The following is a 25,759-nucleotide window of genomic DNA, read 5'->3' as shown; positions in this document are numbered from 1 at the left end:
AGACCACCAGGAAATGGATCATACAATTAACTCTTCACTACCCTAGACCGCCAGGTAAGGAACTGTGAAATTAACTTTTTTGCTACCCTAGACCAACAAGGAATGTAAAAGTAGCCCCTTTCACTACCCTAGTGAATGTACTGTACAATTAACCCTTTTACTACACTAGACCACCGGGGAATGAAAAACTCACCCTTTTCACTACCATAAACCACCAGGAAATGAACTACACAATGTAAAATTAACCCCTTTAACTATGCTAGACGCCCAAAGAATCTACTGTGCAAATAACCCTTTCACTACCCTGGACCACCAGGGAATGTACCGTACAATTGACAATTAATTTCACTGTGATAGACCACCATGGGATGTACTGTAATATTAAATCTTTTTTTTAACCTAGACCCCCTTTCACTGCCAAAAATGTGCAACTAACCCTTTCACTTCTCTAGGCCACCAAGTAATGCAGAATTAACCACCTTTACTGCCTTAGACCACCAGGCAATATACAATTAACTCTTTCACTATCCTAAACAACAAAGGAGTGTGAAATTAACCACTTTCACTTCCATAGACCATCATGAAATGTGCGATTACCCATTTTCACTGCTTTAGACTATCAATGAACATACAACTACCCCCTGTCACTACCATAGACCACCAAGAAATGCACAAAAGCCCCTTTCACTGCCTAATAATGCCAAACGACAATTTTTAGGTTGGCCTGAATTTAACGATCAGCTAGCAGTGCACTAAAAGTGCAAGATGGATGTGCGTTTAGACGCAATGATAATCACTCAAACAATCGCTTTTTAGCGATTTTTGAGCAATCACCGTTCCGTGTTAATGGGCCTTTAGACCACCAGAGTCTGTACAATTAAGAAACTAAATGTGGGGGGCTACAAAGCCTGTTACACAGGCCCCAAAATTCCATATTTCAGTGATTATAAAGGGAATGCTCTGTTGATTTGAATCCTGAGTAGTCTGATTGGCACTAAACACTAATAGAAAGATTACAGAAGAGAGCATAGCAGAGTGCAGTGCATTATGGGATCCCAGCTAAGCTATTGGGGGTATATCCATCAGCACAGCATAGATTGATTTAGACAGCAGTCTTTAGGGCTGTACAATATATGCAGCTTTGGATCTGATGCAATTTATGATCAGTAATGCAAAGTCCTTACAAAGTGACTAAACATTACTAAAAAGTGACTGAAGTACTCAGAAGATGATACTGGGAGGAAAACTGCAAATAAAAATGTTCAATCAAAAATAATTTGCATGACAAAGATTTTTTAGATGGCACATATTCATACTAGAGACATTGGAAGCTGTGGCCATTGCAATCCAACCAGTGACCGCTAATTTAAAAGGACCTCAGTCACCTCAAGGTTATTATGGATTAGTTGCTTCTTACCTTCTTCTCTGGAAATTTGCATGAATGACTCCACCCCTTTCTCCCCATAACTTCCTTCTGACGCCAGCGTGGACACGTAATTCCATCCCATTGCCTTGACGATGTCCACCATGGCCTGAGCCTGGAAGGAATCTGGGGGAACCACCCTAGAGAAGAAGTCATAGCGGCGATCATCGCTCAGCTCAGGTGCCGTGGAGCCATAACTGATCTGCGGGATCTGCCGGGAGAAAAGGAAGAAGAGATCAATAATAACCAAGAACACAAGAGATTCCTAAAAACTCATCGGAACATACAGGTCTCTCAATCTGCCGAGTAAAGCAGTGATAGGCGAGTAAGTAATGGGGTCCAATTATTTCAGGTTCTGTCAGTGATGAACGATGTGCCTCTGGAAGAGGAAGGAGAAACCACAGAGATGATAAGCAGAAGATGAGATGGAGGCGAGATTGTGTGAGAACAGACCCTGGGCGGGTAATTTCAGACCTCGGCTCTCCCTGTGATAGATCTACAGTCGGCCGGCACTCCAATCTACTCCACATCTCCATAGCGTATTATGTTCTCCTATTTCATGATAATTTACCATTCATGAGAGACGCCATAAGCACGAATTGGAGTGTTATTTTGTAATTTTGTGAAGATGCCAAGTGAAATGTATCAACAATGCTCAGGAGCGCCGCGCAAAGGAGCTCAATGGCAGCCACGGTATATTACACACATCATTCTAAGTCCAAGGCTTAAAGCGAAGGCTACGTGAATAGCAAAAATGTACAGAAATTGGAAAGAACTGCAATGCTGCATAACGCAAGAGTATCTAAATATCCTGACTCTATAGATAAGTCATCACAGCATTAACCCTTTCCAATCCACTGTCTGACGTCTTAAGACATTATGATTGAAGGCTGTACAGCTCCGATATTGAAAGACGTCCGTCCTCTTACTGTATATTGCCAGCCTCTCTGCTGTCGGAGCCTATCCAACGTGTTAGCTCATGCAGTACTGGCTTTAGCCTTAAGGTCCACATCACAACTGAGCACCATGCTATAGGTTACATATAGAACTAATCTACATAAATAGCAGAGTCACTGTGTACATACATTTCTTATTATATACTGACCCTGAGTTCCATCCTGTATTATACTCTAGAGCTGCACTCACTGTTCCGCTGGTGGAGTCACTGTGTACATATATTACTTATCCTGTACTGATCCTGAGTTATATCTTGTACTATACTCCAGAGCTGCACTCACTATTCTGCTGGTGGAGTCACTGTGTACATACATTACTTATCCTGTACTGATCCTGAGTTACATCTTGTATTATACTCCAGAGCTGTACTCACTATTCTGCTGGTGGAGTCACTGTGTACATACATTACTTATCCTGTACTGATCCTGAGTTATATCTTGCATTATTCTCCAGAGCTGCACTCACTATTCTGCTGGTGAAGTTATTATACATCACACACGCAGCACACATTGGATGTGTTGGGGGCCAGTTTTAGGATGTCTGCTCCTCGGTATACACAATTAGCGCTGACATTTCTTCGCTCTCAGCTCTTATAATCCTGTAGTGAAATAATAAAATGGCTGTACCGCGTCTATAAATGTGTCACTAATATTGTCTCTTTATGGCGCTCTCGTTCCGCACCCGGTCCCGGCCGTCGTTAGATATCATTAAAATGTCAAAATCTTGCGCTCTTTATGAATGTGTCTGTCTGTGATCCTGCCGTCCGCCCAGTGATTGATCCGCGCTGTCAGTCTAGTGACGGTAGAGGCAGCACAGCGCGGTTTGCAGTAACTTACATATTCATTTAAAGTGATATCAACCGACACAAAGTTTGAACTTCTGTCTTCTGAGGAATTACAGGAGATGTCACATTATTATAATGGGTTTCATATTTGTGCATCTCACAACAGACAGATCTTGCGCGGTTTTCTCACCAGTGTGAAGGCGCCTTTAGGCTCCATTCTCACGGGGCGGTTCGGTTTCAACAAATAGTGCATTGGTGAAACCATTTGTATTTTTACTGTGTTTGTAGTAAAATGTGGCAAAAAAACGCACGCTGTTTTACAAATGCAATTTTTGGTGCAGTTTTTATGGCAACTGAACTGCCCCATGTGAATGGAGCCTGAGGCTGCCTTCAGACGGACGTCAAAATCGCGAGATTTGTGCGTTGCCAGACACAAATATAAACCCCATTCTTTTAATTGGCGTCATACACATAAGCAATGTTTTCCTCTATGGCACCGCCATGCGATGCTATGCAGAAAACAGATTGCAGCATGTTCTATCTTGGAGCGTGCTCTCGCATCGCAGCGCTAATTGTTTTAATGGGGCCGGCGGCAGCATCGCACCACGTGCTACAGGTGCATGTGATACGATGCAAAATCTCATACTGAAAACAATGGAGAAACTCCGCGATGCGGGCAGTCAAAAAATGCATCGCCCCTGTGTGAAAGAGGCCTAATAGATATGTTATATCTATGGACAATCTCTAGAGAAATTCTGCAGAGTGAAGGAACGCAGAGAGGATGTCCGCAGCATCCATATATATACTCAGGTGGTATAAGACTGAGCACATTTTTCACGAGACGTTCCCCCGTGTTTGGTACTTATGGCCCGTGAATTGCAACGCTGCATTCTCATGGGGACACCTCAGGGGCATCTCCAATTGTTCTCTACAAATTACAAGCAACAGAAGTACCGCACGTATCTTTATTTTACTAGTCACAGATTACATTGAAGAGCACTTACCCCTAAAAATTCCATCCTGCCTAAGCCTCTTTTGTCCGAAAAGGGATACTTTAACTATTTCTAAGGTGCTGCTATGGTAATAATATATATATATTCTATTATATATGCTATCATATGCTTCTCACATCAGCATAGGCAAACACGTGTGTGTGTATATATGTATATTTGTATACCTACCTTCTTAGTAAATAGCTGGGAGTTTAGTGGTTAACGTGCTCAATATTATATGTTGGTATGTGCAAGTAAGATGTTGTTATAACCTCCTCCATACCTTTCCTAGGAAAAAAGCTGTCTTAGAGCCTTGGGACCGACTCCTTTGGATTCCTTGTTCCGGGCAGGGATATTAATGAGTCTATTCTGGTTGTGTTTTCTAGAAATTACGTGTTAGCAGCAACATACACCTTAAGGCGTTAACATATGTTAATCGTTAGAGTTATTACATGCTAAGCGAATCATAAGTTCTCATGATTCTAGGGGGCATGTACTCTTGCTGATGCGTCATTTCCACTATATCTGTACCGTGATGATAATAATAAATGAGAAGTGTACTGATTGTTGACCAACATAGAGTCAGACTCAGTTACCTTGCATGCATGCTCCTGCTCATTATAATTAATTTGGAGCCGGACAGTGGAAGTCTGGAGGAAAACCATTGTTTTTTCCTATAACAGTGCTTTTAGATGGAAAGATCTTGCTAAAAAAAAATCATTCAAATGAGTGAAAGTGAAGGATGATCGTTCAGTCTCAAACGCGAGTGAACGACTGACTGACGAATGAAAATTGCTCACTTTTTACTCGTAATTCATTTATGCAGGCGTAAAAATAATCCTTGGCTCATTTATTCGGTATAAACGGCCCTCGTTCAGTCATTCTCATTCACTTAGGGCTTATTCAGATGACCGTATATCGGCTGCGTTTTTACGCTGAGCCGATATACGGTGTCCTTGTTTGCAGGGGGAGAGGATGGAAGAGCCAGGAGCAGGAACTGAGCTCCCGCCCCTTCCCCGCCCCTCACCACTATTTGCAATGGGAGGGGCAGGGGCGGAGCTAAGCGCCATCACTTAGCTCCGCCACCTCCTATTGCAAATAGTGGCAAGGGGTGGAGAAGGGGCGAGAGCTCAGTTCCTGCTCCCGGCTCTTCCTTCTTCCCCCCCCCCCCCCGCAGACAAGAACACCGTATATCGGCTCGACGTGAAAACCGAGCCGATATACGGCTGTCTGAATAAGCCCTTATACAGCAAATATGGAAGGCTGAACAATACTGAATGAACTCCTTTGAACTAGGCAATGATGTGTCTACCTGTATCTGCATGAGCGAACGAGCTAGTGGTGACATCACTCACTTGTTCAATCGAGAAATGGCTCGTGTAAAAGGACCTGAGGCTCCATCCACACGGGGCAGTTCGGTTGCAATAAATACCGCACCAAAAATTGCATTTGCAAAACTACGTGTGTTTTTTGGCCCATTTTACTACAAACGTAGTAAAAACACACACGGTTTCACCAATGTACTTTTTGGTGCAGTTTTTAATGCAACCGAACTGCCCCCTGTGAATGGAGCCTAAAGCCGGCATGGGAGTCCCATGTCAGGAAGAGCCGGGGCTCCTGCTCTAATCACTAGGTGCAGAGAAACCTCCTATCCTGGCCATTTAGCCCCTCATTTGCCGCAAGGATAGGGCATCAATGATTTACAGCTGTAAAACCCCTTTAACCTTTGACACAATGTACAGAAGTTGGCTACCTCCCAGGGCGCTCATCCCTTCTTCAGGGCCCAACATAGCAGCCGTCCTTGTGTCATTATTACTAATCGCAGGATGATAAGAAGCAGCAAGTCTTTGATTTCTGTATGTCTGCACAATGTCAGGCTGCTGCTATAAGTGACACATAGAGAATGTTCCTCTCTTTGGAGTCGGTTGCTCGCCGTCTGCCTCATCTTTCTGTCCGCTGTCATCTGTGGATTTGGAAGATTTCCTCATGCTTCACATTTATGGAAAGCGTTATCATTGCAGCTCAATGTCTCTTCTGGAGTCTCAGATTTATCCGGCCTCTGACACCCAACGTACTTAGCGGCTGATAATTTATGCTAATACCAGGATGCTTCGCACTTGAAAACATTGCACATATTCCCCATCACTCTCCTGCTTAACCCCTTCATCACAGGCTAAAATGTATTACATAATAGTCTACAATGTTTTTTCCAACAGATTCTGTTCTGCTTCTTCCTATTGGGTCAAACTTTCTCTGTATGATTGTAACGCTGGGGCTCTAGCACTCTGTGGGGGCATCTCTAGCTTGGATACAAGATGTGATATGGGCGGGCATGGATGCTCTAATACCCTGTTATAGCACCTCTAGGTTGGATACAAGATGTGATACCAGCGGGCATGGAGGCTCTAGTACTCTTTTGAGCTTGCCTCTAGCTTGGATACAAGATGTGATATGGGCGGGCATGGATGCTCTAATATCCTGTTATAGCACCTCTAGGTTGGATACAAGATGTGATACCAGCAGGCATGGAGGCTCTAGTACCCTGTTGTACTGCCTCTAGCTTGGATACAAGATGTGATATGTATGAGCATGGAGGCTCTAGTATCCTGTTGTACCACCTCTAGCTTGGATGCAAGATATGATATTGGCGGACATAGAGACATACAGGTTCTATATGGTATCCTGCGGCATATTGGTCCTCATTTCCTGTAACTGAGCCCCTAGACTGTGCAAAGGGTGTTGAAGTTGGCATCACAGATGGCCCCATACCTGTTCTACTGGCGATAAATCTAGTATCTGGGCAGCCATGGAAGTGTGACAATATTGTGGGGGCTTCCTGTGACCCCCTTGTGTGTGCGGCCGAGCATTATCCTGCTGCCTCTTGAAAGGCATTCAACACATGTGGCTGCAGGATGTCCTCAACATATCGCTGAGCTGTCATTGATCCCTCGTACCACTACTCGGGGTGACCGATTGTCGTATGCAATGGACCTCAGATCATCACACCAGCAGGGGGCAGTGTGCCACTACACAGCAATGGCAGGATTGAGGCGATCACCCACAGGTTCCACTCCATAGCATCCAGTTTTGTTAACATCACCACTGCAAATTGAGATGACAGTGGGTGTCAAAAGCAGTACATGTAATGGGCACCATGAGACCAAATGTCCTTCAGCCAAGTGCCTCGAAAGGCTCAGACAGACATGGTCTATAACAATGGTGCCACCTGTCTCTGGATGGCTGACAATGAAACAGTTGGAGTTGCTGGTGCTTGTTGGATGATCCTCTCTACTGGTGGCCTGTCGGGGGTCCTAAGCCCAGTCACCTTGTGCGTCCTTACACATCCACTGGTCCCAACACATCCTAACAGTCTGGTCAGAACGGCCCCGTGGGGGACAATTCCTTGATATGACCATCCAGCTTCTCAGATCCCAATAATGCGCCCCTCTCAGACTCTGGTAACGGGGTGACATCTCTTCTCTGCGTCGTAGAGGCGTCTAGTGACCAACAAGCTCTACACAAGCGGAAGAAGAAGAGGTCACTACACACAAGGCCTGAGAGCCTTTTATAGGCCAAAGGGGAACTACTTTTAGGGCCTCAGGTGATAAGACCGTTCATCTAATCACCACAACTCTAATCATTTGTATATCAGCCTGAGATGTAACTGCATGCCGAGTTTTGCAGCAAAACGACATCTTCTTCTAGGGGCGGGAGTGTTTTGGACAAGCGTGTATTTATATACAATTTATAGGACTGCAGATCACATCTACTACATCATCTGTACTCAGGGAGTTATCGCTGTGTTATCTGTGCTGTTACATAAGACTGCAGGTCACATCTACTATAACTGCCTAAGATGTAACTGCATGCCGAGTTTTGCAGCAAAACTTTAACTTCTTCTAGGGGATGGGTTTTTTGGCAAAGAGTGTATATCGGTTTTTTACTTCTGTATGTCTTCCACTTTTCATGTCATTGACTTATGCAGTTCGGATTACATTAGCGTGTCGGAATTACATAATACAAAAAAAAAACACAGCATGATCTATTTTGCTGCGTATATACGCAAGATAGAACCCATTACCACGCGAATACACAGAAAACAGGTGTACTGCGCTAATATGCTCCATTGGGGGCAGCGTCTTAGCGTATGCGCCCTAGTGTTTTTGCCTTAGACTGAGGCCACATTTAGGGTGCATTTACATGGGTGATTATCCCGTGTGATTTCTGTGTGTTACACAGAAATTTCACAGGAAAATACCTTATTATTTCCAATCAGTGCTTTACATGGGCGATTTTTCTCCTGCAGTGTTGCTGTGAGATAAAATTATTGCAGGATGTTCTATTTTGGGGCGATTCTGTTTCATCATCGCCCACTCTTCTCTGTGGGAGTGGGGGGAACACACATCACGCTCACATGTACAAGTGAGTTTCATGCAAGTGCAAGGCTATGCATTTTTGCTCCCATGGGGAATAATGACCAATATTGCACTCGCTAATATAAATGCACCATAAGGCTCCGTTCTCCTGTGGCATTTTTAGTTATGGTTTTCAACTGCATTTTAAAAAGTGCATGTGTTTTTTTATGGTGATTTTTAGTTGTCTGCAATGGGAGGAGGCGGGAAGGGGCTGGAGCTAGTTTTCTAAACTCCTGCCCCCTCTTCGCCCCTTGCCGGCTGTCTACAATGGGAGAGAGTGGAATGGGGCGAGAGCTAGTGTGCTAATCTCCCACCCCATCCCATTGCATACAGCTGGCAATTGGCGGAGAGGGGGAGGGAGTTTAACAGAGACGCTGCTCAACTCCCTCCCACCTCCCTTTTCCAGCAGCTCTCATAGGAGTCTATTGGACCAGCCGCTGTATTCCATCCGGAAAAGATACGTCCAGAACTAGGTTTTTACGCATCGGAAAAACGCCCATCTGAACTGATGTATTGGAAACCAATGCCTCAGATGCGTATCATATCTCGGCCAGCCGTGAAGATGCGGCCGATATACGCTCATGTGAATGAAGCCTAAAACTGTGATTTCTATGCAAGTGTGATGCGTTTTTGCAATAAAATCCCGTTGCATTGCAATACATGCGATTTTCACAAACGTTGTGAAAATTACATTGCTTCAATAGGAAAACAATTCAAATGTCATCACACTTGCATGAAACGCGGCACAGGCAAGTGCAATGGGATTTTGAACTCACCCATAGCAAATATTGGGAGGGTTTCCTGCTGCAGTTTTCCCGTCTCGCATCTCTACGAGATGGAAAACACCCGTGTAAATGAATACATCACATGCTTTCTGTGAGTTGTGTAAATGCACAGGACTTGTACGATTTTCCTGCCCGTGTAAATTTAACCTGAAATCCCATAGAAGTGGCGGATATTGATTGCGCTCAAACTCAAAGTCAGGTGTAGGCAAACATAAAAGTGTCGCCGGAGCCGCCATCATTACACAGCTGTGTCAGGGCCCTGAGTGCCCCAGATTTATAGGACGCACATCTGTTCCGCTCATTGTGTCCCTGTGGGAATCTGCCTTTAACAGGCTTGTTGTACTCAGCTGATGAATGAAATCAGAGAATCTGGTAGTCTGAGGAGGATTCTGTGGATTGGGATGCTGCTCTGAGATTTGTGCCACTAATCCCCATCTCATGAGATGCACTAAGGTCTCGGTAATGCTACCAGGATGCAGTGCTGCAGACCCCTGGACCAACACACTATGTGACACAGATCCATGAAGCCTGAGATGTGGAGTTACTGGAAAAGGTGGGACAAAAAGCTTATTATTATCACTGTTGTTGCCATTATTAATCTGTTACATTGTAATTATTCATCTGCTACGTTGTTATTGTTGTTTCCATAATTATTGTTATTATGTTTTATTATGCAAATATTTGTTTTCCTATCGTACGAGGATATTAAAAACCATCTGCTCTGTTACTCTAAACTGGTAGAGAGAATTATTACATATTGGATCTCCATTTGGCAGCCAATCAGATAAGTTGGGCAAGTATTTTCCAGGCATCACTTTTGGTGAATTTAGGTGAATGGATGATGCGCAGCGGGTGCGGACCCATTGTGCCACTGACCAATTTGGCTTTGGTCAACTACTAAGGGCAGCAACAAGGGTCCCCTGGTTTTCACCCTTAAGCCCCTCAAAGCGGGATCTGGTCTTAGCTGCAGGGGCTCCCAGGCAATTACCCCATGGGCAATCTTGGTGCAGGGGCAACTGTCACAGATAGGTCAGAGGTAATGTAGGGCAGTACTGAAGGAGCAGGAAGAGAGGTAGTCAATAACACACGCAGTAGTCAGGCCAGGCAGAGTTCTTGCATAAATGGAAAGGCAGACAGAGAGTCAGAACAAGATCAGGGTAGTAGCTAAGGTCAGGACATATTGGAAAACTGGGTATAGAGACATCGGTCAGCAGTGAAATAGAACATTATGGAAACAATTGCTAAGGCACCCTCCATTGGGAGAGGCTGCCTTAAATAGCTTAGGAGACACTCGGATTGGTTGGGAGCAGGAAAACTGGGCGCAGACCAGCTGCCATGCACATCCTATTGGCACAACTGATGGATGACATGATTTGAGGCGTTTGCAGCATAAAGGGGACATGGGATGCTATGACTTTAACCAGTGAGTGTCGGAGCCGAGTAGAAGCAATGCCAACCATAGCCACGACAATGGATTTGTCCATTTTATTCCATGTGTTGATAAATCAGCATACAAATCTGTATGCCTCCATGCCTGCTCATATCACATCTTGTATCCAAGCTATAGGTGGCCCAACAGATTTCTAGAGCATTCATGCCCACCCATATCACATCTCCCATCCAAGCTAGAGGTAGCCCAATGGGGTACTAGAGCCTCCCTGCCCATCCGTATCACATCTTCCATCCAAGCTAGAGATAGCCCAGCAGGGTACTAGAGCCTCCATGCTCGTCTGAATCACATCTTGTATCTAAGCTAGAGGTGGCCCAACAGAATTCTAGAGCCTCCATGACTGCCCATATCACATCTCCCATCCAAGCTAGAGGTAGCCCAATGGGGTACTAGAGCCTCCATGCCTTCATATAACATCATGTATCCAAGCTAAAGTTGGCCCAACAGAGTACTAGAGCCTCCATGCTCTCATATAACATCATGTATCCAAGGTAGAGCTGGCCCAACAGAGTACTAGAGTATCCATGCCCGCCCGTATCACATCTTGTCTCCAAGCTAGAGGTGACCCAACAGTGTCCTAGAGCCTCCAAAAACTGCACCACAATCCCCACATGCACCAATATTTGCACTAAATTTCAGTACTTTGGAATTGAGCATGTTCAGTAGGAACTTTTTACAGACTGGAGACTTGGTTATAAAATGGGCCTTTTTGTGACTGAGTCACAGTGGAGAGACACGGCTGAGCAGAGAGTGCTGGAGGTGCTGCTGAAGCTGGGCCTGAGAGCTGAGGAGCTGCTGAGAAAGGACAGTGACCGGAGACTGCTTGGTGTAGTATCTGGACCAAAGAGAGAGAACCAGTGTCTCCAAACCAGTGAGACACCTGGACATTGACATGGTTCTATGGAATTCGTGGTGGAGGAGCTCTTCCGACTCTGGATTAAGCTGGCTGTGCACGGACATATTTGCATTGCAGAATCAAGAGCAGGCGCCCGCCTCCGGATTCTGCAGCAAATACCATTCATGGTATGCAATGGAAAAATGCTTTTTCCTGCGCACAAGTTTAAATCAATTGCGATTTTTCGCCAGCGAAGTTAAAAAACACAGTATGCTCTATTGATTGAGCGGCTGTTGAGGGTTAGTCCTTACGGATGACATGGATGTAGAGATTATGATGAGTGGACCCCCAGGGTCTTCTGATGCTGGCTCTAGGGCCGACATTCCTTGTAAGGAGCTGTTCTTCAGCGACTGCCATCCTGCTATATTGTAGCCATTACATTACATTGTATCTCAGTGACGGTCTCTCTTCGCCCTCCGCAGTGTGTGAGGTTCATACGTAGAAACAAAGTGGAAATCAATGTATAAAAAAACCCTTTACAAAGATGGACGGCGCGGTCACATCTGTTCGGTGACACAACTGAGCGGCAGCACCTGGTGACCTCTCAATTTGCGTTCTCTGCTCTGGTGTTCCGTTTCCTCAACTGCTCGGCGCTAAAGATATATGGCTCCCTAGACGGGGCCATGAAAAGGACAGCGTCCTCCAAGGATCGCTTCCAAATCCGTCCAAAAGTCAAAATGGCAATTTGAGCGAGGGCGCTGGAAACATTAGCAGTTAGAGGAACCAGAGGACACCTGTTGAGTAATAATCAGCTTTTTATTGGCCTTGAACTTTCAAGATGACTTTTTTCTCCTTCATCATCATTACTTTTAACCCTCACAATGCCAGAACGGTTTTATTCAAAAGCTCAATAGAGATGGGACTATGTTATAGGGAAATAGAAATAAGGGCTCAGCAGATATCTGTCTGATTTTGGTCTGTGAAAAAGCGCCAACTTTATTCCGTCTGTATCCACTTTGCATCCATTTCCGCGGACTGTGTCTGTATTTTTTTTACTTTCACGTGTCACTTTTTATTTTTTTGTGAAAAAACCCCACGAAGGACAAATTTTTTTAGCATTGCTTAGTAGTGATCAGCAAAAAATGGAGCGCACATAGATGTTACCATACAGAAGTCCATGGAATAGTACAACCTCCACTCTTTACTTGAGGCCTAATGGTAGATCGTGACTTTACTTGAACCCGATGGAATATAGTTGGAACTTTTGCGAAAATCACAAACTCTTATGGTAATTTTTTTCCCCGTTGGGAATAATCAGTCACCTTGTGAGCAAAAAGGGACCACTTTTTAGCCCAAGGAATAATTAGGAATTGGAAGTAGTGTCTATAGGTGGGTCCTGAGGGTGCTTTCATAAGTCGATTTTAATGACTATGAAACTGCAATGAGTGAAATCTGCAGCAATTCTGTGGCGAATTCATGTCAAACTCCACATGAAAGATATATGGGGGCTTTCATACAGGACAGAATATTCTTCAAGCCGATGCAGAATCTTCCACCGTGTTGAAAACTCTGCATCAAAATCCAAAAATAAGACTTAGACTTAATTCAAAATTAAGTCTAAGGGCTTATTCACACAAGCGTATATCGGCTGACGTTTTCACATCCGCCCGATATACGCTGCCGTCTGATGCATTGGATTCCAATGCATCAGAAAACACAGACGTGTTCCTGCAGTATATTATGTCGGACAGCAGAGATAGTCCTGGAACTATCTTTGTGCCCAGAATACATCGGCCGCTGCATGGACTCTTATTGGAGCTAATGACAGCGGCCGGAGAAGGGAGGTGGGAGGGAGTTTAGTAGCGTGACTGCTAAACTGCCTCCTCCTTCTATCCTCCTCTCTCCTCTCTTCCAGTTGTTTGCAATGAGAGGAGGCGGGACAGGGCAGAGCTAAGCTCTAGCCCCTCCCATTGCTGGCTGCAGACAAGGGCCAACTGCTTAGCACCGCCCCTGCCCCACCCACTCCCATTGCAAACAGCCGGAGGGAAGGAGAGAGGAGGTGAGTCAGGGAGGGGAGGGAAGGGGAGGCAACGGCATTGCGGCCTCAGCGTATATGCGCCAGACCCAAACCATCTGAATGGGCATACAAACGTTTGATTTGTGTGCCCATTCACGTCTTTTTATGGCGCCGGTGGGTGCACGCAAAAACGCCTATGCTCGTGGGAAAGAGCCCTAAGGGCTTATTCACAGGGCATGAAAACGTGGCTAATATACGCTCGTGTGAATAAAGCCTTAGGACTTATTTACACAAGTGTATATCAGCCGCATTTTCATGCCTGACCTATATACGCGACCATCTGAGGCATTGGTTTCCAATGCCACATGGGCGAATATGTGGCATGTAAAAAAGGTTGCACCATAAAAAAGGGGAATAAATGCGACCGAAGTGTGAAAATCCAACAAATCCACAGTGGCCAAATCCGCATCCAAATTGGTGCAGATTTAGCTGTGTTTTTAATTGTGGATGTGCTGTGGGATTTAGCCCTTGTATTTTAAGGGTTAAATTCCACAGCATAAATGTGGTTTTACGATCTTCAGCGTTTTTGTGGATATTTTCCGCACTGTGTGATTCCAAATGGCTTGTACAGAATTTCTGCAGCGACTCTGCAGCATTTCTGACGTACATGAACAGCAAGCAGAGATCTTGAAAATAGTGAAAAATTGAAATACAAAGTCTATCAGAAAGTTGCAGAACTTTTCCGGATCCGATGATTAGTCTTTATTTATGTCATATTCGTCTATATTGAACCTACATCTGATAAATCCCGCAGGTAACACAGCGCACGGATCCATTATCAGTCATTACTGTAACCGTTTGTTTCCTCTCTGTGAGTTATAATGAGTTATGAAACGTCAATCAAATCCTCCTACTGAACCGAGCCGAGGAGAATTCCCAGGATGCAGCTGCAGGAGATTGCGGGTTTGAAGGAGACTCCTGAGGATGTTTAGTCTAAACAGGGATGATAACCGGCAAACAATTCCAGCAGCGGCCACCCCCAGCCTCCACCTGGTGCCAACGGGAGACCTTTCTACTGAGCTGCCACCTGATACCAGCCTCCTCGCTTCATTAGACGAGTAAAAGCCGATTCCCTTGTGGTGCTGGTTTCAGGTCCTACCAGGTCACTTCTGCTCCTGCGCCAATGTTGGCGGCGTGCACGAGCCTCCTGTGGTTCCCTCTGAAGTCAATATGACTGAGCGCTCAGCGTCTTTGATTTCTGCGCAGGAAACATGTGCGTGAAATTGGCAAAGAAATGATTAATTTGTATGAAATTTCCCAATTAGAGAGGGTTTCCAGGACGCCTCCGTAGATTTCTACCCCCGATACATCGCTGCTTCCTGGAGATTATCACATTTTATGTTACACATATTGTTTTTATCCAAATTATGTTGTTTTTTGGTGGTCCTATAATGCTGTGCAATGCAGAACTCCACTACTACAGATGTGTTCATTCCAATATGGCTGGTTCAGGGATAGAATGCAAAAACTGCAGTGAAAACTGACACATATGCAGAATAAGGGACATTTTACAGAGGACAGAATTATTCTACACCAAAATCCACAGGTCTAGCTGCAGATTTTGATCCGGAGTTGCTGGCAGTTTTTAACTCATTTTCAATTCCACTTTAAAATCCGCAGGTAGTCTGCTGATTTGGGTGCTAAATTTACTGCGGCTTGCTGTGCGTTGTATGGCCCTTTCCGTCCCATCTGAAAGGTCTCATCTGAGATTACAGGTGTACTCACACAGCTACTACTAGAGATGTCAGGTACTGATCGAGAGGAGCCCAAACAGCCTTTACTTAAGGGACCTTTTACGCGGAATGGAATAGGACGGACGGCCAATATACGCTACCCATCTGAGGCATTGGTCTCCAATGCATGAGTTCAGATGGCCGTTTTTGTGGTGCGTAAAAATGGCCGGCCGGCAAAGATAGCGCATATGGTTTTTATGCCAGCCGGAAAAGAGAGTTCTGGAATTGTCTACTGGATGGAAAAGAGCATCTGGTCCCATAGACTCCTATGGGAACGGCTGAAGAAGGGAGGTGGGAGGGAGTTTTGCAGCGTCTCTGCTAAACTCCACCCCCCTTCCCTCCCACTTTGTGCCCCTTGCCAGCAGTTGGCAGAGGAAAGGTGGAGGGAGATTAGCACAGTAGCTCCCGCCCCCTCCCATTACAGACAGCCAGCAAAGGGCAGAGAGTGGGCGAGAGTTTAGAAAATTAGCTCCTGCCCCGTCCCGCCCCCTCCCATTGCAGACAGCCAGCAAGGGGTGTAGAGGTGGAGGGAAGGAGGTGGGAGTTCAGCAGAGCTAAACTCTCCCCCTGCGCCCCACGGTATTCTGGGCTTGGCGTATACTCACCATCTGAACGGGCGCAAAAACGGGAGATGCCTCTCGTTCATGCAATTTTTGGTTGTGCTGTGGCCGTGACACAGCCGAACGAAAATCACGGTGCCCGTGTGAAAGAGCCTAACTGTGGATTTTGATGCAGAATTGGAAATGGCTTAAAACCTATCTGCAATCTAATATGGATTCACACTGAAATTGATCCACGGAAAACTTGTCACGTGATTTCACGGATTCCCGACCGTAATTTCTATAATAGGAAGCACTAATTGTGAGAGAGCCAGGGGCTCTAATAAAGAGGGGCAGCATTGGGCAGTGACTGCTGTCAGCTATATCCCTCCCACACCTGGCTGACTGTATTCCGCCTTTCCCCAGTCTCTCTTGTTTCTATCTTTTCCATGCTCTGAGCATTCTCAGAATGGAATAATGAATATGCCATTAATATCATAATTATCAGGACTGTTCAATAGAAATAATCCAGGGTTGCACTGGGTGACAACTACAAATCTCCTTATCCTCACGCTTCTCCTCCAGGCTGTTTCCTGTAAGAAGTGTAAGTCCATTATCGATCAATACTCTTACTTCTTCCCTTCAGTGGTCTGGATTGTGTACTGCCTGTGACATGCTGCGGGCTGCTGCACAGAGGACAGCCTGCAGCCTCTCCTGGGCCTTACACCTGTATCTGTGTCTCTCCAGCCTCCTGCTTACAATATGGCATCTTCTCTAGAACTAAAGCTTCTACACCTCTATATGTGATTCCTGTAGACAGTGATTTTTATAGTAAAGATGGCGAATGCATGGGGTATTTGGGGGGGGGGGGAGTAGAAGAGTACGCTTACACTATGTTGACAAAAGTATGGGGATGCACATAGGAGGTGGTGAAAGTGGATTTTATTGCCATTTTTCAATCTGGTGTTGATGATTTATTTCCATGTGTCTATTGATGTTTCTCTTCAAGATCAGGACTTCCGTTCTGCACAGCCATCGAGCTGCCATGCTGACATCCACTAAAGGAAGCTAGGCAGAGAAGTGATCCTGTACATGGTAGCAGCGTCTTCTTGGCAGAGTTGTCGGTCTGCTACTGAGTAATTAAGAATTAATTGGGCTGTTTGGACTCCAAGCAATTAAAGTCCAGTTTACTGTCAAGACACCGACTGTCCTCCTAGGCTGAAGCAAGGAAGTCATTATACAGGAAAGGAGGTCAGGTGTTCCCATTAAGTTTGGCTTAATGCCCCCCAAGACGACAATGTCCTCATGTCTGGGTCTGGAAGCTCCAGATTTCTCCACGTCCTATTTCCTTTCTTGGAAGTTAATGGTTGTGAACCTTGTCGGCAGGTCCTGGAGAGGTGTGATGCTTTCATCTCCACTGCTCGGTCTCGCTGCTTTCCCACGATGCCTCTCTGCCGTTACAAATGCTCTGTAGACTTTTATTTGATTAGCTCGTGTTAAGTTTAAAGGGATTCTTATCCCTGCAAATAAAGCCTGATTGCAGCTGCTTATTCAACCAAGGCTTCTTCCCAGATATCGCCATTAAACTAAATCAGACTTGTCAAACAGGTATATTGAACATAGTTAAATGGACTTGAAGGAGGGGGGGGGGGGCATGTGCATTCCGGAAAATAGCCCGACCCCACAGGCAGTACAGTATGTAAAATATGGAGGTGATGCCAGAGCATTTTATAATCTGTACAGTCACTTAATGCCTACAGATGCCTGGAGCCTGATCCTCCCATCACTGAGACCATAAACCTCCAAGATGTTGAAGCTGTGGGTAGTGAGCACTTAGATAATATCCGCAGATGGAAGAAAACGGCCACTTCTCACATTATTTCCTTCCGTACATTGGAGTTGCACTGACTACTCAAGTGTTTTGCAGTCATTATGGTTTTATTAAAGGTCCTGTAACTTCAGAGGCTTTTATGTGTGTTTAACTCTTTAATGACGCAGCTCCCACCCCCACCACCCATTTTTTGTTTTTCCTCCCCACTTTCCAAAAATCAAAACTCTTATTTTTCCATTAATGTAGCTTTCTGGAGGCTTCTTGTTTTTAGTGGGACAAGTTGTATTTTCAGTGATGCTATTTAATGTACCATATAATGTACTGCAAAAATGTAAAAAATTTGTAAGTGGAGTGAAATGGAAAAAAAACGCAATTCCACCATCTGTCAGAGGGGTCCTGTTTTTATGGCATACACACTGCGACAAAAATGGCATGATAGCCGTATTCTATGATACAGTATGAATACGATGATACCAAATTAATTTAGGTTTTTTTGCTCTACTACTTTTAAAAAATAAAATATCTTTAAAAAATATATATTTTTGTCGGCCCTTTCTGACCGTCATAAATTTTTTATTGATAGAGTTATAAGAGGACTCATATTTTGCAGGATGACGCGTGGTTTCTACTGGTACAATTTGAAGTATATACATTTTTTTATTGATTTTTCTTAATTTATTTCTTTTTTGATAAGATTTGCTGTTTGACAATATGTATACTTTATTGTTTGTATCTGCTCATTCCTTGCCTGATCTAATCTTCTCCAATGCTACGCGGAGTATAGAGAGCCACTCCCCTTTATCTGGTCATATCCCGCCCCCGAGGAGACACCTATGCTCTTCCTAATAGACTATATCTTGCAGTTCTCACATGGATTGATGGTGAAGAGCTGGCAATAGCTAATAATCCACTAGATATTAGTCCTGCAGAGTTACCATTTCCACCCTTTTTGGTTCCTTACTACTACTGAGATGGGAACACAACTCTTCTTTGGGCGTTCCCTTGGAACGTCTTGTCCATTGTGAGTGCGATGCAATGTGAGATTTCACATTGAAAGCAATCGCTACTTCCCTGAAGTGATGGGAGGCGTTTTTAACACAAAAACGCCTCACATCCGTGGGGACATCGCACGTTCCCCAGCGATGGGCTGAGTTTCACAGTCTGATATTGCACTCGCTCATGTGAAATTAGCCTTAGGGTGCCTTCACATACGCTATATTTGCTATGGGCTTTCCACAGTGGAAATTAGGCAGCAAGTCCACTGCAAATCCACAGAGAGCAAATCCGCACCAAGACTTTGCCACAGATCTTCTTGCCGATCTGCTGTGGGTTTTAACGCTTATATTTCAAGGGCTGAAATCCACAGCATAGATAAACATGCCACAGATTTATAATCCACAGCATTTGCCAAAACGGGGTGTATATCGCTTTTTAAATCACTTGTATTTAGAGATGAGCGAGCATACTCGCTAAGGGCAATTACTCGATCGAGCATTGTCTTTAGCGAGTATCTCCCCGCTCGAAAGAAAAGATTCGGCTGCCGGCGTGGGTGACAGGTGAGTTGCGGCCATGAGCAGGGGGGAGCGGGGGGAGGAGAGGGCGAGAGATCTCCCCTCCGTACCTCCCTGCTCTCCCCCGACGCTCCCCGCCGGCAGCCGAATCTTTGCTCCCGAGCAGGCAGGTACTCGCTAAGGGCAATGCTTGATCGAGTAATTGCCCTTAGCGAGTATGCTCGCTCATCTCTACTTGTATTGCATTTTCTGAGAGGCAAAATGAACAAAAAAAAGCATTTGGCTTTTTCATTTTTTAACATTTTTTTTAACAAAGAGTAAGTGAGCAAAACACATTTAAAAAAATGTTTTTGTTTTTTTTTACACCTTTTCTGTTTACATTTTTTTATGTCTCTGTAGGGGACTTAAACCTGTAATGCTATGATCGCACTTATAATACATTGCAATACTTTTGTACTGCAATGCATTATCGCTTCTCTTAGCAATCATAGCCCATTGCAGAATCGGGCACCATTAACTGGCGCCCAATTGCAACCGATTGGCCATTGGTGTTTATATGGCTAAGGGGCAATGACGTCACAGAGAAAACGCCCTCCCTCAGTAAACCCTTTACATAACATGGTCAACATTGAGGAGTCAATAGCGGGGATTGGTGTCAGTAACAGTTGACTCCCGCTGCGGATGGCATAGGGCTCAGCCTGCACCATCATGAATATATGTCCATTCGGGGATCTGCTTCCCAGCCAGGATGTATCAACAATCTATTAATCCCCACGGGTCCTGATTCCACAAAGTTGGAACTTACAGCTTCCGGTCCCAATGCGAAATCTGTACTCGGTCCCTTCCTACCCAGTGCCATTTATAATACCAGTGTTATCATATATAGTAGATAGGCCTTCCCGGCCCCTCATGCATCAGGACCAGTGTGCGACTACTTCTGCACCCCTGTGGCTATGTCCGGGGGTAATTTTTTTATTTCATGCGCTAATATTTTTGGATTTCTCCTTTTCTTTTCAAGTCTCGTCATTTTAGGCCTCCTGGAGTATAACTCTGGATGACAGCTATAAGAAAGAGAAAAAGACGAATCGACTCGCTCACCCATAAATAAATGTGCGGATAAATGCACTTAAGCTGAGGGAGCAGAAATATTGATTAAGGAGGAATATCTGCCGGTGATAAGTTACCACGCCGGATCTGTGGGACGAGACTGGACGGCTACAGAGGAGATGAGACCGGTTTGTGGCAGCGGAAGGGTTATTGTTGTCAGGGGTCTCCCAGGGGTCTCATAATTCACACAAGGTAGATTCTCCATATTGCGTCTGACTGTTAGCGGCTGTGACATGACAGAGGAATATGTGCCTGAGACTGCGGAGACGGAGTGCGGGCTCCTGCGCCGGGGACAGATGTAATTGATGACGATATGTAAAATACTGCGTCTTAATAGCTGATGATCTGGAAAAGAAATGGACACAATGTTCCATCGCCAGCAGCGAGAGGAGGGCAATAAGGAATGTGCACCCAACCTCTCCCCGCTCTTAAGAGCACATACATCCCTATCAGATCTCTAGACTTCATTACAGGATTGTACCGATGTAGCAGAGCTGAGTCTGTTATTTAAAGGGGCACTGGTCGTTGGAAAGGTGCAGCGACAGAGGCAGATAAAGGGCTAAACTAGTACTGAGAGCGACAATATTAAACATGGGATTTTTAATTTTTTACATTTTTTTAAACAAAGGGAAAGTGCTCAAAATTTTTTTTTGCCTTTTTCTACACTATAGAGAACATCATACGGTAAGTCATGGAGCATGAATGCAATATGGCAGTATGAGGGATGTTCCATCAGCACCACGTGGCTATGATAACCAGACTGACGCTGTTCTGTGAGATGGTGCAAGAGACGATGGAAGACAGATTGACACTGTGCAACCCGAGGTGAACCCGACTAATACGTGATGAGAACTCGATGTAGTAGTTGTTCCCGGCAGTCCTATGTAACACCACAGACAACACAGCGATAACTCTCTGAGTACAGATAATGTAGTAGATGTGATCTGCACTCCTATAAATAGTACCTATATACTCTCTTGTCCAAAACAATCCCGCCTCTAGAAGCTGTTGTTTTGTTGCAAAACCCGGCATGCAGTTACATCTCAGACAGATATACAAATGATGCGATTTGTGGGTTGATTAGATGAACGGTCTTGTCACCTGAAGTCCTAAATGTGGTTTACTGCTTATATGCCAACCAGAGGTGGCCCAACAGGGTACTAGAACCTCCATGCCCTCCCGGATAACATTGTGTATCCAAGCTAGAGGCGTACAACAGGGTACTAGAGAATCCATGCCCTCCTCCCCTGTATCACATCTTACTTCCAAGCTGGAGGCGGTACAACAGGGTACTAAAGCCTCCATGCCCTTACGTATCACATCTTGTATCCAAGCTAGAGGCGGTACAACAGGGTACTAGAGCCTCCATGCCCGCCTGTATCACATCTTGTATCCAAGCTAGAGGCGGTGCAACAGGGTACTAAAGCCTCCATGCCCTTAAGTATCACATCTTGTATCCAAGCTAGAGGCGGTACAACAGGGTACTAGAGCCTCCATGCCCACCTGTATCACAACTTGTATCCAAGCTAGAGGCAGTACAACATGGTATATATATATATATGAATATTTCTTCTTTGGGAGGGATGTTACTAACAGGGAGTGTAGATATGAGTGCATGTTTTATGCCATTTACTATACTAAGAAAGCTGGGTGGTTGACCTTGTAGACACTCTCATGGCCGCCAGTAGTAGCTATGCTCCTTTCTCTATAATCCAGACCTCCCCTCTTATTTTCTCCTTGGACACTGACAATGCCAACTAACTGTCTGAAAGCAAATCTATTATTGTTGTCCTTAGCATCCAATCACAGTGCAGCTTTCATTTTCCTCCCTCACTGTAAGAAATGGAAGCTGCTCTGTGATTGGTTGTGGTGGACAACAATGACATCTTTTCTTCCGGACAGTTTCCTATCTCCGCACCATTGTCCACCGATTCTCTGGATGCCACCTGATCAAATTGCTGCCAATTGTGAAGAAGCGGAGTAGATTCCGTGAGCTGCTGCCAGCTCTCTGCCCTTCCCCGCAGGTCGTACCTCATCCAGGCAGACACCTATATTCAGCATGTACATCACATTTTATCTATACACCGGCTGCTGTCGGACTCAATGAGCTCCGCTATGTCACCGATCATAGCGCCAATGACGGTTAGTAACAAAGTAGCCAATTTCTGTACCCCAGATGCCGTTCTCATGACAAACTGTATATTTGCAGCGCTCTGTAAGGATGACAGGCGCTGCCAGGGAATGGATAACCCGCTTACTGTTAGTGCCCGGCGTCATTACACGGAGCCCAGCATTTCCTGTGCCGCACAACAAACGGCGCAGTGCGAGCCGAATAATCCACAGCCCATAATACATGATGTATATTTCATTTACCGCCAATAAAGACTTGTGACAATCATCCTCTCCCCATAAACTGGATTTTATTGCGGAAAGATTCAAAGGCAGCGGCGGAGGAATTATGTATTTCCTTATCTAACGAAAGCAGGAAACAAATTTAATAAACAAAAAGCAGCTTTGATGTCGGGTCTGGGAGGCCAAATCCATCTGCAAGATTTCATCTCGGGTCTAGAATTCCTTTTTGTTAGTGGCTGTTTAAGCCGAGTACGAGTTTCGGCAAGATGCTGTCTGGTCGCCGGAGGGGGGACCGCGCCATCTCTCAATACTTCAAAGACGAAAGTTTAATACCTGAGCAAACAAATATATTAGAAAATGTGAATTGTCAGGTACAGGCTGTATACACAGAGATAGCAAACACTACAGGGAGGCAGCTAACATACAGGCACGCCAGGTGGGAGGCACTGAGATGGCAGTGCCTCACCATTTTCAAGAACTCTGCTTGCAGTAGCGGATGGCTGCAAACCAGTTGCTACGTTCATCCTTCCTTCCACACTCAAAACGCAAACCCATCATACCCGCACGCCTAACCAGATAGAATTACTATAATATAAAGTATCAACTATTAGTTCGTGGATTGGCCAAGTCACTTAAGCCCGTGAGCCCACTTCAAGGGTCCTCGTTGTCTCGTTGGGAATGACTCTAAGGAGACAACTACGCCCAGGAAACCTGCCTGAAAGCAGGGTGATGGTCCCGATAAGGACAATCCCACACAGGAATCTAAGGACTTAACTCACCCAGAGATGGTAAATGATCCACAGCAGGACAGGACACAGTTCATTCCAACACACCAGGAATTGCATGCAACCCAGAGCAGGACAGTTCACACCACATGTCTGGCCACCTGCACAGACACTGCTCACACAACAGGAATGCAAGAAACCCAAACCCTAGACTGAAGGGATACCAGCGTCCTTTTACAGAGGGACTAGTATATATATGCAACAGACCAGTGGAGACTGGCTGGCTGGAGAACACCACACCTAGCCAGCACAAACAAGCCACACCTGTGTGAATGTGCTTCTGGAAACCCATAGTACCACAGGTCCCAGAAGCACAACTCAACACCAGTATAGGCTTAATACTGGGATTTTGCAACTTTTGTATCCAGTTTAAACAATCAGCAACACGCATCCCTCTTCTGCCCTCATAGTTTGTAACAATGTATCAATCCAGATAACATATAGCAGAAGAAGACAGCTGTCCCACCCAAGGGCGCCCCTACCATAGGTGGCAGGCCTTAGAGGGGTGGCGCTAGAGTTGCAACCCAGCTAGTAAGTCACCGGCCCAGACAATATAAATTTTTTTTACTGGCCAAACATCCTGTATGCAGCGTAAACACCAGGGGGAGAAGTCAGGGGTCAAAGACTGATTACAGCAGCGTTGTGGCCGCTGGAATAACAGTACGGGTGAGTAAAATGTATGATGTTGTCAGGTTGTTGCCCCACTGGAGATGCTCTAGTGGAGGCATACAGGTTCCGTATGGTATCTTGTGGCATATCGCTGCACATTTGCTTTGGCATGGTTTTGGCTCCGATATGCATTGTGAGCAGTGAGACCTTATATAGAGAGGGAGGACTTTTATGTCCAATCAGCTGAATTTACACCAAGTGAATCCAATTCCAAAAAAAAGTGAAAGAGTCTGAAGATAATAATAATAATCTAATGTATAGCGCCAACTTATTTCACAGCGCTTTGATGCATGGGGAGCTCAATCAGGGTGATACAGGATATGTGGTGCAGGGAGTGTACAGGAGGGCGTCATTTGAGGGTGGGGACTAAATTAGGAGAGTTGGTATGCTTCTTTGAAGATGTGGGTCTTTAGGGCATGTCTGAAATTCTGTGCGTCAGGGATTGTCTGGATGCCTTGGGGTAGAGCATTCCATAGGGTTGGTGCTGCTCTGGTGAAGTCCTGGAGGTGAGTCCTGAAGGCTTTCCAAATGCAGTGTAACCCTTTGCAGTACTGATGACTTAGGATAGGTCATCAATAGTTGATTGGCAGGGGTCCACCACTCAAGACCCCAGGCGATCAACTGATCTTAGCTCCTGCACTGCAAAGGACTGGATGTTGACAGCTCTGCCTATGATCACCGGGGGTCTCAAGCTGCAGATTCCCAACTATTGATGACTTTTCCTGAGGATAGGTCATCAATACTGCAAGGGGTTAAATACCCAGAATATCTCTTTAAAGGTGTATTCCCATCTAATGAAGTGAAAGAGCCAAGTGAGAAGTGAGAAGGCAGGAGCGCTGCTGTGCAGGAAAAACAGGACATAAAGCTACACAGCGCTGAGGCCCCTTTACTCTCAGGTCCCAGAGGTCCGGCCCCACTGACAATAAAGTGATGGCGTATCCTAGAGCAATGAAGCAGCTGACATCAGGTCATTGACAATGTAAATCAGTGGGATCCGCAATTACTCAATGTAAATATTTACCCCGTACTACGGCGCGGTATTGTACGAGCCCTTCACCCCTTCTCGGCCCCTGACAGCCTGTCATTCTATTCCTCTGTGTACACAATCAGTCACTTCTCAAAAAGGCGACAGTGACAAAATTAACAATGTTGCTAATGAGAGTAACAAAGCCGATCGTTATCCTCCGCGATAATCATCTCTAGCAAATGCAATAAGCCGCTGTGACACGACAACAATAAGGGTCGGTTCAGAGAGAAGCTGCAATCACACAACTAAGTTCAGCTCAATTGCACTGTAAATGGCGCGTTATTTCTTCCCTTCTCTAATTTTTATCTACTTAATTGTTTTAATAACATCCTCACTGCTAACAAAGTAACCGAGACTAGAAGAGACCGCAGCAGTGGCCATCTTGGAGGGGGTACAAACTCAAAAAAAAATACGACCGGGAACATGACAACTATGACAGTGTTTAAAGGGAATCTGGCATGACCTTTGTGCCCCTTAAACGTTATGC

The 25,759-nt window shown here is 45.2% G+C and overlaps 1 protein-coding gene across 1 annotated transcript in view; it reads right to left on the bottom strand.

Annotated features, from left to right (window-relative positions):
• GRM7 (glutamate metabotropic receptor 7) overlaps nucleotides 1-25,759 on the bottom strand; it is a 402,867-nt gene that overhangs the window by 271,073 nt on the left and 106,035 nt on the right. Inside the window, exon 2 of the mRNA XM_066596970.1 lies at nucleotides 1,418-1,634. Within this exon, the coding sequence (XP_066453067.1) occupies nucleotides 1,418-1,634 (217 nt within the window). The remainder of the gene's footprint in view (nucleotides 1-1,417; nucleotides 1,635-25,759) is intronic.

The sequence above is a fragment of the Eleutherodactylus coqui genome, chromosome 3 (genome assembly GCF_035609145.1).
Source record: "Eleutherodactylus coqui strain aEleCoq1 chromosome 3, aEleCoq1.hap1, whole genome shotgun sequence".
Lineage (NCBI taxonomy): Eukaryota > Metazoa > Chordata > Amphibia > Anura > Eleutherodactylidae > Eleutherodactylus > Eleutherodactylus coqui.
The sequence above is the reverse complement of the archived record's forward strand: the minus strand, read 5'-3'. Positions and strand labels throughout refer to the sequence as shown.